At 37.7% G+C, this 14,226-nt stretch overlaps 1 protein-coding gene across 18 annotated transcripts in view; it reads right to left on the reverse strand.

The window, feature by feature from the left end:
- Positions 1-14,226, reverse strand: part of MPDZ (multiple PDZ domain crumbs cell polarity complex component) — a 94,557-nt gene that overhangs the window by 14,155 nt on the left and 66,176 nt on the right. For 8 of the 18 annotated variants that reach the window (XM_036402919.1, XM_036402917.1, XM_036402915.1 and 5 more), the window contains 7 exons: positions 8,256-8,418; positions 7,507-7,703; positions 2,607-2,698; positions 2,252-2,342; positions 1,830-1,910; positions 1,194-1,286; positions 1,028-1,102 (listed from right to left, as the gene is read on the reverse strand). In XM_036402919.1, the coding sequence (XP_036258812.1) occupies positions 1,028-1,102; positions 1,194-1,286; positions 1,830-1,910; positions 2,252-2,342; positions 2,607-2,698; positions 7,507-7,703; positions 8,256-8,418 (792 nt within the window). Of the gene's footprint in view, positions 1-1,027; positions 1,103-1,193; positions 1,287-1,829; positions 1,911-2,251; positions 2,343-2,606; positions 2,699-7,506; positions 7,704-8,255; positions 8,419-11,083; positions 11,156-12,352; positions 12,455-14,226 lie in introns of all 18 variants that reach the window. The other 10 variants (XM_036402907.1, XM_036402908.1, XM_036402912.1 and 7 more) reach the window with 3 other exon arrangements.

A 14,226-nucleotide genomic window follows, 5' to 3' on the forward strand; every position in this document is an offset into this window, starting at 1 on the left:
AAAATATCTAGTGAACCAAAGAAATGTGCAACTGTCATTCTGGAAGAAAAGCCTGAAAATACTACCTGAACTATGGAAAGGAGAGATAGACACCAAGGTGTAATGCAAAATCTAGTTCAAAGAGATACTGAAGACCCTCCAAAATCAATTGCCATCTTACAGAACAGACACCAAATCCTCTTGAGACTTTACATTTCAGTAGAGATAGTTTCAGAAATTACTTACTCAATCTCTGTTCTTACAAAGCTTATCTACCCCTACCTCCTTACAGGCAACTTCACTATTTCTTACTTATTTACTGCCTCAGAGATAGCAGCACATCAAAGAATAAGATTGATGCTCTGCTAATTGCCCTTTAACAAACAGAAAGTAATCTACTCATGCCTAAAGAATCACTTTTCTTGGTAGCAAGGTAGGTGCTAGAAAAACAGCCTCCTTGATTTACTACAGAACCCAAATTGAGTTTGCAGAGCTAGAAGCTAGAAATAAATCTTGTTATTTAGGAATGGAGGTATTTTTCTCCAAAGGTTTGAAATACTAGGCTTGGAATATAATGAGACTGTTACTACAGACAGTTCCCATGGATAAGCACAGTTTATGACTTGATTTACCACTGAAACAACTCACTCATGCTAATTTACACTTATTAGTTTTACTGGTTCTAACACCTTTAAAGTGGACTAGCTATGCAGAGTCATTACTGAGCAATAGTTCATGGCTTTTATCACACTATTAAGTCTCTCAATCATCAGGTCTGAACCACAGGGAAAATAAAACCACATTTGAAGCAGAGATAGGAGGATTCATGGAGTGCATTAATGTAAAATAACAGTTGAGCTATAAATTTATTAGGCTTTAGCTTATTTCGCAGTAGTTTTCTTTTCCAGACAGTGCCTGCAGATCTTTGATTTTTTTAGTCAGGTTTGAAAATTAAGTATAGTCATGAGAACTTCACTAGTTTAAGACACGATCACCTCCTACATTAAGAAGTGTGCTTTCTGTAACATTCCTGACACTTCAGAAGCACCTTTTCTACAGGATATCCCACAACAATTTCATCATCAACTGCCAGAATCACATCTCCAACTTTGATACGTCCATCCTGGAAAAACATAAAATAAAAAATATAAACTATGGGTGCTACTCCAAAAAACATTCTTCATTCCCTTATTAGATTTTAAATGTTCTCACACCTTTGCAGCCGCACCATGATCTGTTAAGCTTTTAATAACTACTCCATTAGTTGTGTCTTCTTCACTAATGGCAATTCCAAAGCCTCCTTGATCCTGGGGCAAACAGAAAATGCAAATGGTTAAAATACTGTGACATCAAAATGTTAGAATACAATCACTAAAGACTAGTGAAGCTTGCTGATATATCAAGTCTGAGGTTTCACAATGCACCAATATTTTTGTTTTATACTATTTCTGGAATAGATTCTGCCAAACAAACAGTATACTGACTACCAAGATAAATCTGAAACACTTTTAAATTCAAATCCCTTCCTTTGAAATCTACAAGGTAAATTGTTATTCACTTTTTACTTTGAACAATTAGGGCATTGATTTCACCTGAGGAACCATCAGTAGCGATGGTTATAAGAAGTTGGGCAAATAGAACAAGAGAATACTTCTTCCAGAGACACAAAGCAATTAGCAAATCAAAAACAGTCTTTCTGTGAGGAAAACTTTGAGATCCATTCCCAAACAGGAAGAGTAGATCTCTAGAAATCTCTTTTCCAACTTCTAGTAACTGAGGGTCTGTCTGCTGTAAGAGGGACAGCATTACAAAACTGAATGGCTATTGACTGATGTAAATTCAGTACACACCTTAGGAAGTTCCACATACTGAATGTTTTTACATGAACTTAAGTCAGAAAATGCACTCGGATTTGCAACACTGATGTCAATCTAAGAGAAAAATAAAATGCAACTGTAAGTGACTATATCCAACATTTTGCACCAAAACAAAGTAGTGCGCAAATATTTAAAGCAAGTCTGCTCATTTTCTAGTTTCGCCTAAGCTTCTAAAACTTGATGGGAATATTAGACTTACTTCATAGTATAGAAGAATATAAAACGAAACAAAATTGATGACAGCTGTACTAAATTTAACAACTTTATGAAAATCTCACTTGTTTTTCTATGAGTTTCCTTTTCTTTTACTGTATTTACTAAGCAGACAGGATCCTCCTCTATCCAGAACAATGTTAGTATTTTGGTCAAATAAGGAAAACAAATATTTACTTTACCTCTTCATGTTGAAGTGTTCCTGAAGTACACTGTGAAGCCTCTACTGACTTTGCAGGGCAAACAGCCATCTGATTTACTGCATCCTTGTTTCTGCAATATATTCAGTTAAAGGATGTAATAAGAAGGCAATAGTACCGCCCCATATTTCTTAGGACAAGTTTAAGTCTGGTTCTTAATTTCTGGCACTCACAATACAAATATCAAAACAGAAAACTACAAGATATATTTAACAAGTAGTAAGATTGTCTTCAAAAGTACATCTATGTTACCAAAATTAAAAATAACAAACGCTATGGGAAACTTGAGCACATTAAAAATTAAACCTTTCCAGCCAAATCTTAAATCAGAACTTACCTGATAAAGATTACTTTAACTTTAGATGGTGCGCATTTGATTATTGAAGAAGCGTTCTGATGAGTCCTTCCATAAAGGATTTGGCCATTTATCTAGATAAGGAAAAGCAGTAATTATTTATCAAAATATTTTAATTCCTTATACTTAAACTAATTTTTTAGCCTTAAAACAATCCATATCACTGACTAAACAGAAACTGTATAAAAATAAGTGTTATGTTATGTCTTAATTTCACTCCCTTTTTTCAGTAAAAATATTCTCCATGGTTTTACTTCAGACTAACACTTTCACAGTGCTAAAAATGTCATTCTCTGAGTTATATTGGGTTGACTTGGCACATAATCTATTTTCACTTGCCATTGATCACTTCATGACTGATGAGGTGATTAAGCAGGGCCATGGGAAATTCTAACCATAACAAATAAATGAATTGCTTACATCCTGCAATGAGATTGCTATTCTTTATTGAATCTCAGGCACCTCAAATCCCTGAGCCAGGCACTTTTTACATAGAAGTCTGAACACTGGTACATTTAGCAGAGTTTTAAACTAGATTTGATGAGGAAGAGAGAAGGGGATGTACTAAGGAGGCTTCTTCTCAGAAGGTGAAGAGGTTGACAATCCAGCTTAAGTGCTTCTACGCCAGTATGGGCAGCATGGGTAACAAGCAAGAGGAACTGAAACCAGTTCCTCGATTGCACCAGAATCATGCGATTCAAAGTCTATAACCTAGCTATACTCATAGAAACCTGGTGGGATGAATCACACAACTGGAACATTTCAATCAAGGGCTACAACCTTCTCAGAAGAAAGAGGCTGGCAAGAACGGGCAGCTCAGGAGCTTGTGGGTAAAAATTAAGGACAGCATCAGTGAGGGACACTTTGTGGCTGGGGTCTACCACAGGGTGCCTGATATCTGCAAGTCTGTTGACTTCTTACTTGAGATACAGAAATCATCATGCTTGCATGCTTTCATCCTGATGGGGGATTTCAACTACCTGCATGTCTGCTGGGAAAGTGGTACAGCTGACTGCAAGCAATCCAGAAGACTCCTGGAGTGCACTGAGGACAACTTCCTGGTCCTGGTATTGGACAAACCAACCAGAGAGGCAGTGTTACTGGACCTGGTGCTCACCAGTGCAGATAAGCTTGTTGGTAAGATTGAGATGGAGGCAGCCTTGGCTATAGTGACCATGCCCTGCTCAAATTACTGATCTCAAGGAACATGGGCTTGGAAAAAAGGCAGACTCAGAACTGACCCTTATCTTAAGAATAAGGGACTTCCATCTGTTAAAAGAATTAGTGGATGAGATTCCCTCAGAAACTGTCCTTAGGGACAGAGGACCTCACCAGCACTAGGTGCTTTTTCAGGATTCTCCATCCCCGTGTGTAAGAAATCAACTTAGGCAAGCTGGAAACCAACATGGCTGAACAAGGACCTGCTCCTCAAATTGAGGAGTAAGAAAGAAATGCATAGCCAGTGGAACTAGGGACAGATGATCTGGGAAGAGTACATAGATATGGTTTGGATGGGTGTAGAGATGGGTTTAGGAATATTAAGGCACAGAAGAAAGAGGCTTTGGCAAGGGATGAGAAGAGAAATCAGAAAGGGTTCTATAAGTAGAAGTCAGAAAAGAAAGACCAAGGAGAGTGTACCTCCCTAACAATTAAGAATGGACAGTTGATGACAATGGATATGGAGAAGGGTGAGGAACTCCTAAAGTTCTTCACCTCAGTCTTCAATGACAGTCTGGCTTCTCACATCTCTCAAGTTACTGAACCTCTAGGTGGAGGTTGGGAGAAGCAAAGTCTCTCCCACTGTAAGCAAAAAGCAAGTTTGAGACCACTTGATGAAACTGAATAGGCACAAGTCAATGGGGTATGATGATCTGCAATCCAAGTTCCTGAGGGAACTGGCTGATGGAGTTGCCAAGGCACTCTCCATCCTACTTAAGAAGTCAGAGAGGTCAGGTAAAGTCGCCAGTGACTAGAAAAAAGAAAATATCACTCATTTCTTGAAAGTGGAGAAAGGAACCTCCAGGAAACCACAGACCATTGAGCCCCATCTCTGTACCTGGAAACATCCTGAAGCAGATCCTCATGGAAGCAATGTTAACGCACATAGAAGACAAGAAGATGATCTCAGCCAGCACAGCCAGCAACACCTACTAAATCCTCTAGAAGGCCTTTGACAAAGGTCCACACAATGTCCCTATCTTCAAACTAGATAGAGATATTTGAAGGGTGGACTGTTTGGTGGATAATGAACTGGCTGGATGGAGGCAGCCATAGAGCTGTGATCAATGGCTGTGTGTCCAGGTGGAGGCTTGTGACAAGTCAGGGCTCTGTCCTGGGACGGGCTCTTTAATATCTTTATCAATGAAACAGATGAAGAGATCAAGTACACCCTCATCAGATTTGCAGATGACATGAAGATGAATGGTGTAGCTGACACAACATAAAGATGGGGTGCCATCTGGAGAGACCTAGACACACTTGTCAAATGGACCTGCGGGAATCTCATGAGGTGCAACAAGTCCAATTACAAGGTCCTGCCCCTGGGTTGGGACAATCTAAGATAAGAGTACGGACTGGGAAGGCTAATGTCATCCTGGGCTGCATCCAAAGAGTTGTGACTAGAAGGTCAAGGAAGCTGTACTCTGCCCACGTGAGACCCTACCTCAAGTACTGCATCTGGTTATGGAGTTCTTAGCACAAGAAAGATGTGAATCTGTCAGCGCAGTTCCACAGGAGGGCCAGGAATATGATCAGAGGGCTGGAGCACCTGTCCTGTCAAGATAGGCTGAGAGAGTTGAGGTTGTTTAGCCTGGAGAAGAGAAAACTCTGGAGATACATTACTGCAGCCTTTCAGAACTTAAAAGGAGCTTACAAAAAAGAGGAAGAGTAACTTTTTATGCGGGGTGATAGGGTTATGACAAAGGTTTTAATGGTTTGGTTTTGGCAATGGTTTTAAACTGAAAGAAGGAAGTTTTAGATTAGATGGCAGGGAAAAACTCTACCCAGACAATAGTGAGGTCCTGGAACAGGTTGCCCAGAGAAGCTGTGGATGCTCCACCCCTGGAAGTGTTCAAGGCCAGACTGAATGGGACTAGAGCAACTTGATCTCATGGTTGGCAACCCAGGCCATTGAGGAAGACTTGCAAGTAGACGACCCTTAAGGTCCCTTCCAACCCTAGCCATTCTATACTCCACACTTATCTGAAGATGTGACCTGGCAATCTTTTTTCCATTTGGTAGAGCAGACTAGTCACTGTAACACCTTGAAATGCCTACAATTCAGACAGGAGAGGAGCTATTAGTGTGAATTTGCAGACTAAGCCCATTATTTGTTTGCATTTTATTAGTTGCATTTTTTCTTGAAAAAATGAAAAAAAACTTCTCAGTGCTGAAGTGAACTGAAGAAAAGAGAAACGACTGAAAAAGGACAGTCTGGACCTACACAAAGGGAAAGCAATAAAATGCACATAGGTAGGACTAACAGAAGCAAAGACACAGCAAAGCAACAGATGCAAGACACTGTACTGAGGGATGAGCATAACACCAACCACCTCCTGTGCAGGGTGTGTGCATCAGGCATGGTTGCAGGGATTCCAAGCTCTGTCCTTTACACCGGAATTCACAATCCAAATGCAGCACTCCTTCCAGTGTTTGCCACAGCCTTATGAAAAATACATGGTCAGGCTGCCAAGTGGGGGGATGGGACATGGCCCTCAATGTTGGCCCAGACATCTCCTCTCAGAAGAGGTTGAGGCAATTTCTTAGCAGTAGTCTGCAAGTTTATAGTGTGGACAGTAACCAAGAAATCACAAGATGATAGCTTCAGACAGACATGTACCAACATGTTTTCAGAATATTCCACCTCTTCCACTTCGGGATTTTAAAAACGGATGCTTAAAGTGAACTGTCTCACAATACTGGAATCTGCAACAAAGTTCCTTCCATTAGTCTTGGTCCACAGTGCCAAAAACCCCTTAATTTTTTTTCCTAGTCTGCAAATTCCAGCCAATGTAATTTACTTTCTCAATGTCTCCCTCAAGTTTTATTTGGATTCACCATTCCCACTCTGTACCACTTTGCCAGTACATCCCCAATACTTCCACATAGAGCTTTGAAGTTACACAAAGTAATTCTGTGAGGGTAATGTTACCTACTGCTATCAGAAAGAATGGGAAAAGCTCTAGTAGAGAATACATCTCCAAGTACCATCAACTGGGCTGTGGGAATATAGAAACATAAATTATGCTCACACATGTACTTGGAATGTTAGTTGCATGTTTAGTGGTTGAGTCACACCACTCCACTAGAAAACAGCACCCAAACATATAATGAGTTAGAAGTCTATAATAAAAATAGATCCGTTCCTGTTTCCCCAATTTAATTTCCACATTCTGTGTTACGCAGTATAAAAATATTCTGCTATTATCACACTTCTAGTAAACAGGGAAGTAATTAGAAAGTCTAGAATACTGCACAGATGGATGGATTGGAGGACTTCGATATTTTTCATGCCTGCAATTCACTGCCATTCCACACATCTCAGTAACTCAGAAACAGCTGTTGTCCCATATTTCTATTCAACACACCTTCATTCATAATTGCAGAATCTTCTGAGTTGAAAGGGACCCACAAGGATCATTGAGTCCCACTCTTAAGTGAATGCTGCATACAGGGATCTAACCCATAACTTGGTGTAATTATAACCAGGAAAAAATCCACTACACCTATTTGGCATAGATCAAAAGGAAAATCTTATAGCATAGTGATATGAACTTGGATAAACTTGGGATTTCAAAGTCTACTGAAAAACATACACAATTTAGCAAGAATCTGGTATTGAAGTCAGTACATTTGGGCTTCAGTATAAATTGCAAAAACTCACCTCTAGCAACTCATCTGCAATCTGCAACCTCCCATCTTTTCCAGCTGCTCCATTTGGATCAATTCCCACTATAAAGACACTCATCCTGGATCGGTCTTTGTTACCAGCAAGACTAATTCCCAGACCTGTCTTTCCTTTTTCCAGCTCAATCATGTGTAGCTCCCCTGGTAGTTTTCCATAGCGCTGCATGATCTTTTCTAAATGTAAAAGTAAAGGTAGCAGAGGTTGGATTTACATTAGAAAGTTTCACAAGTCACCTAGAGTCAAGATCAGTGTGCAGTATCTGACAGAAGAAGCCCAAAATGGATGATTAAATTTTCAGTGTAAACCACACCCTCTTTTAAACTAAGCCTTAGGTGATTTATAATAATATTTCTAGCTTCTTGTTTTCCTTATACCTTCAGAAAATATTATAAATTTTCTTTAAAAAAAATTCATACACAAAAGAAGCAATCTTCTCTCCAGTAACACTTTCAGGTAATAGATACTATCATATTGATCACTGCCAACAGTTACCTGGAGTATACTGAAATTCTTCAAGTTGTCCTACATTGAACTGGAAGCATGGACAAAATCTTTTTTTTTTACTATCTGCATCTGACCAAGCACAACTAAAATAGCAACCTTAGCACCCAAACCATGATGCACATGAGAAAGAAACAGTTCAAACTGGATGCCTCCACACCTATGTCTTTTACAGTGCTATTTTAATACTAAGCATTTCAAATATTATCACAGGAAAAACTTACTCCAGCTGTAACCGTACTCATCCTCCTTCTCCACATCTTCTGGGACTCTGATAGAAGATGACTGTGCAACATCAGAGCTCATTCCTGAAAATGGTGAAGGAGGGGGCAGAGGCAAGTTACAAAGCGAAGTCTTTTCTGGCTCCATATCAGACTGACCAAATGCCTGGGGAGAATAAGAAAAATGAAGTGACTAAGAAGATGCAGGCTCTCTGTAGGGCAAACTAGTACACAAAAATGTCAAAATGGCAATGACTATAGCTTCAAAGTTTCAATACCAAGCAGCTGAAACTCTAAATTAATAACAGCACACAGAAAGGCAGAGAGATCAAAGACAGAAACAAACACCAGGCAAGGTAAGAAAAAAACATCACTCCAAAATGTATCTGGAAGCAAACAACTCACAGTAAAAGCCCAATTCAGTAAAGTTTTATGTGCCACTTTATGTTTCAGAAAAAGCCTCTAACAAAGACTCAAGTGCTTTTGTTTTAATGCCAGATTTGTGAAAGATTTATAACCAATTTTAAGAGTCATCACATATAATTCCCTCCAATCATATGCTTAGGAAGCCAAATATGAGGAAAGAGAAAGCAAAAAAAACCAAACTGGGAATTTTCAAAAATACCTACAGGGGAAAAAAAAAGCAATTGGCATATTAACTGAAAGGAGAGTTAAAAACCAAAATTAAACAGAAGAAATCCATAGTGACTGGATCTTTTCAGTCTCATTTACTAGTTTCTTACCAGCTGCACAGAGAAGATCAAATAAATGAGGATACAGGTTAAATCACAAGAGACAGATACTTGATGTGTTCTATTCATATTCACACAAAGTTAAGAGGTATAAACGCACTACTACTGCAATATAATGGTTAAATGCCCAAATCCACAGCCTTGAAAGCTTTCATTCCAGACAGCTTCCTTGAGGAATATGGAGTCTGATAAGGAATTTTGCTACGTGAAATTTGTATCATTTTTCCTTGCTTGAAGTAAACATGCAAGCAAGAAACCTCTCACTGAATATCATCATTCTTTACTTATGTACGCCCAAGAGACCTTGATACTTGGCAGATTGGCTACTGAAGTAAACAAAATTTTAAATAAAAACCAAGTTTTTACAACACTCAAGTTTTCAGGTGTGTTGCCCTCACTTCATAACCCTATTCTCATCATTTCAGTTCTCACTACTTTCATCATAAAATTTGAACACAGTACCTCCGATCATGCCTTTAGGTGCCAAAATCACTTAGGTAATAATCTCTTCATTCACAGGCAACAGTGAAATGAATAACAACATACACCTTGGAAAAATTCATCAGTTTTCAAACTGAAGGTGTTGAGAAACCTGGGAAGTTACCAGTTTAGTTCATTTTGAAATTTAAGAAAGGTCCCATGTCTAAACAAAAATTACTTATCTTCACTATTAACTCCAAAGATAAAGATATTGAAAATGCCCTATTTCAGTTCTCTCATTCTGCTTCTGCTCGAGGAAGAGGAAAGAAGCTCCTTTCATTTAGGAACTTCTTAGAGGAACTTAACTAAGAAGTCACTAAACCTCAAAAGTGTGGGAAGTGACACCAAAGCAAATTATTTATCTAAGAAAATGTCATCCACCTAAGATGATACCTAACATTCCTAAGCTGAAGCAACAAAATTCTAGCACAGACATTGTCACCTACCAAAATCAGAGAACAGTAGAAACACTGCCTAGTAACATTAAACGTTATTTTTCACAATCAAAAATTCATGTGTGCACAAAAAGAAAAGTTGGTAATACCTCCACATTGAGAAAGGGCAAAAGGGAGAGACGTTCTAGAAAAACTCTTTTTTCAGAGGTCTTCTCAGAGTTTTACTAAAGCTAAATAATATCCTGGAAAAATGAGGAAATATGGCATCATGGTGAGTTGACCCTGTCTGAAGGCTAGGTGCCCACCAAAGGTGCTCTATCATTTCCTTCTTCGGCTGGACAAAGGAGAAAAAATATCACAAAAGTCACCCCCATAGCCTCCCCTACTACCATTATCTTGCAACACAAATCCAGTACAAGTGTGAGATCAAACCAGATCAGCGAACTTTAGTTTTCATGTTTTAAAACCAAAATTAATATATTACTTTAGAGGTACTGTTTGTAAATGACAGTGTCCAAGAACAGCAAAACTTAATGAAACCAAAAAAAGGAACAATATATTGGTGTAAAGGATCTCTGGAAGATTTGCAAGGTGTGGATGTTGGGCTACATCCTGACAGATTAGCACTTATTAACTGCTGCCACCATAATAGGACTGACAAAAAAAAGCATCTTTTTGTACCATTGTGAATGTATAACAACATAACGTAATCTGAACATTTTTGAGGTTTAGGAAAATGCTGAAATGAAAGTAAAAGCAAGTGTCCTTTGTAGGAGGGTAAAAACTGTGCTACAATGCCATTTGGGGGGAGTGGAACATGTCCTGCCTGCAGAACTGAGCCTGACACATTTGAACAGCCAGAAGCAGAAGCCAGTTCCCACAGTTTACACACACATAAGACTTTTGCTCCCTGAATCGGGCAACACACAGAAACCTAAAAGGCTTTAACTCATGAAATACTTTCAGTGTGCCACACCACAGTATTTCATTTAAAATGCAAAGCATCCAACAGTTGCTGAACCCATTTAGCTACCAGGGTCACTCTGGTCACAGCCAAGCAAATACTGAAAATTGCAGCAAGTCTCGAACTTGAAAAGTTGAAGGAACAGGCAGAAAAGAAGCAGTACTCCAGAAGTTATCACGGTCCATGTACAAATGTACAGCACACATACAGTAGGACCAACTGACGGGAATTAAGACAAACCTTGAATGGTGTGGGAGCAAAAGGGTTAGTTGGGGAACAACGGAAGGTAACCCTAATTGGATTCGATACCTCCTACAGTAACAGAAAACAGCAATCCACATGTTATAGCATCTTTGGCAATACACAGTAATATTAACCAATATCTCATTTTCAATTACAGATTCATTTTGCTAACTTCAACAACTTTATTAACTTGATTTATAAACGGACAAAAGTATTTGAGGGGTTACTAAGGACCCTGATTCATCAAAGTTTCTCACTATACACGAACCTGAGTTCAGAAAAGGAGAGATGACAAAAGGCCATTCTTACATAAACGCTAAGAAAGGAATTATGCATAAACTACAGGATCATCAGGTTTTCTCTTAAAATGCATGCAATGTTTTTTCAGAAATACTTTTAAAAAAATAGAAAACATAAGTCATCATTTATGTCACATGTCTACTCCCTTTCCTCAGAACTGTAACAAACACAAAAAGAGATTTCAAAACACACATGCAATTACACACCACATATCATAAGTGTTTGTTGCACATTCAATATTTTCAACAACATGGGAAAATAGACAAAGGGCACAATCAGTTGCAAGATGTAAAACCAGCTATAAATTATTTTATTAAATCAAAAATGCATGCATATTAGGATGAAGTATTTTTATTAGAGATTAGCGCTGTTTCTATTGTGAATAACATGCAGTAAGTATGCACTAGCCACAAAAAAAAAGAGTCTAACTTTTTTTTTATTTCCAAAGACTTCAGCATCCTAATCATGGTGCATGAAAAGAATTTTCAAGAAGCAGAGGGAAAATATTTCCATGAAGCATCATAAAAAAAAAAGCTGCAAGTTTGGGGTTTTTTTAATGCAAAAATAAAAGAAAAATATCAAAGCTGGAATGTCAGAACCACAAAAAACCAAAAAGAAGTACATAGCAGCAAAAGACCTTACACTGATGAGAGAGTTACACTTAGGTATTTTAAAATATACATCAGGGACTGATCTTATAATTGAAAACCTATTCCTTTGGTAGCTCTGAATAGATCAGCTTTAGTGGTTATGATTAATGGAGCTGGCATTTTTTAACTTCTCCATAACTTTTCTATGTATATGCATGTCTCTGTCTTTAAATTCACTACATAGAGTTCTCAAGTTCATCAGCACAGCACATAACTCGAACTAGTATAAAAGAATTTAAATGCAGAGAGACACCAATGGGAAAAAAGCACACATAGGATGTTTGGTGAGTGAAAAGATAGTGTGTCATCATCCAACCTTAGCAGTGTTGAACTGAGAAGAATCAGCAAATGGGTTAGTGCTGCTGAAGACAGCTGGCCTACTGAAAACACTGTTCTGCAGAAAAGGCAGGGAAGGGTTCTAAAAGGAAAGCATAATAGAAACTAAGCAAAAAAAAGTTTTAAACGTACCCTTTTTAATCATGAACCAAAACATATTCATTTTGTTGTCTGGGCTAACTGAACAAGGTCCAAGTTCTGCACGTGCCACAGATACGTGAAATTGGGCAAAAGTGTATTTGCCCTGCGTTTCTGATGCTCTGTCAGCAGAGAGGAAAAGCACCAATCCTCACACCTGTTCTAGACCACGAAGTACATCAAGTGCAGAATTACACTGCATTTATGTGCTGTTGCTGTGATATTTGAAAAATTTTTTCCAAACATATGGGACACTCTTAGACATTAATTAATTGTGGATTTCTGGGTTAGGATGAACACAAATATCTGTAATAATGCAATAGCTTTAGTCTTATTTTGAAAACCACAGATTCTCATAATTTGATTTAACTTCTGTGGTAATACATTCACTGTTTATTTTGTAAAAAGTGAGGGCATAATAATATTAGGCATCACTAAGCAGATTTCATATCTAATAATACATTTCACAGAACACTTTGTATATGCATATATGCATGTGTAACTGCCTGAATTTATAGTTTCTTGAAACAAAATACTCTGGTCTTCCCCTGAAGCAAGGTACTCTCTCATTACCATTTACCAGAAAAAAAGTTTACACATTTAGACCAGATAAAAGGATATAATTTGACCATTTATATTCCTTAAGCAGTATTTGTACTGTATTCTATTTTGAGATCAGAATCTGCTTAATAAGGAGGAAACAGCTTTTACTTCAAATAGTATGTTGGAAATATACTGTGTATACTTAGAAGTAATTTCTACACTGGTTGTATCCATCTGGCAATTACCTGTAAGTCTAAGGGCTGTAAATTTAACACTGCTGGAAAATAGTATGGACAGAAATGTGAAAACCTTCCAGGATCATTCGTACCAAGAGTAATTTAATCAAAAGTTACAGTGCTATTTAAAAAATTTCTTAAAGCATTTGTTTTTTTAAAAGCTCCTGAAAATAGTAAACACATCTCTAAACATTTATTTTCAAATACCATGTTGCAAAAAAGTAATTCTATTTGGTAAGACAGCAAATGTCTTGGCTCTACTGTATCTTCAGCAGTGACAAAGTAATGCCATGAATGACAAAGGTTTCTTCACTGTCAAGTCATTCAAAGTCAACAGGCTGTTTCCCTAGGGTACAATATTTTCTGTATTTGTGATTCCCATTTGATTTTTAATATTATGAAGAAAGGTTTATGAAAAGTAAATTGTTACTGTAATCACCCTATTACACTTTAAAATTTACATGTTCTCTGCATAGAAATTTAAAATATATCTTGTTGAAGTTTTAGGCAATTAAAATAAGTATCACAAACACTTCATAAATCAACAGTACAATCCTAGTAAAACAACAAAAGTTCAGCTACAGTCATTCAAAATCGTGCCTTTTTCATTATGTCATGATGTCCTAAAATACTAACCCTAATACTAATCCATGCAACAGTATTGTATTAATATGAACTGACTATTATGACAAAATATGGGGCATTTGAATTTGCCTGAACAGTTCAGTAGCATACTTTTTGTGCAGTCTAGGACAAGAGGAGTAAATGCTAAATAAAGGGAGTTCTCTCTTTATCTTTTAAAATTCAAAACACAGCCTAAAGTAACAGGATTTTTTCTTTCTGTTATTTCCTTTTTTCAACTAACTTCCATTCAGAATTTTATCCATGTGTCCAAGATGCTAAGTAATCAGAAACTAGCTAGCATTTCATACAGTAT

Source organism: Molothrus ater, chromosome Z, assembly GCF_012460135.2.
Source record: "Molothrus ater isolate BHLD 08-10-18 breed brown headed cowbird chromosome Z, BPBGC_Mater_1.1, whole genome shotgun sequence".
Lineage (NCBI taxonomy): Eukaryota > Metazoa > Chordata > Aves > Passeriformes > Icteridae > Molothrus > Molothrus ater.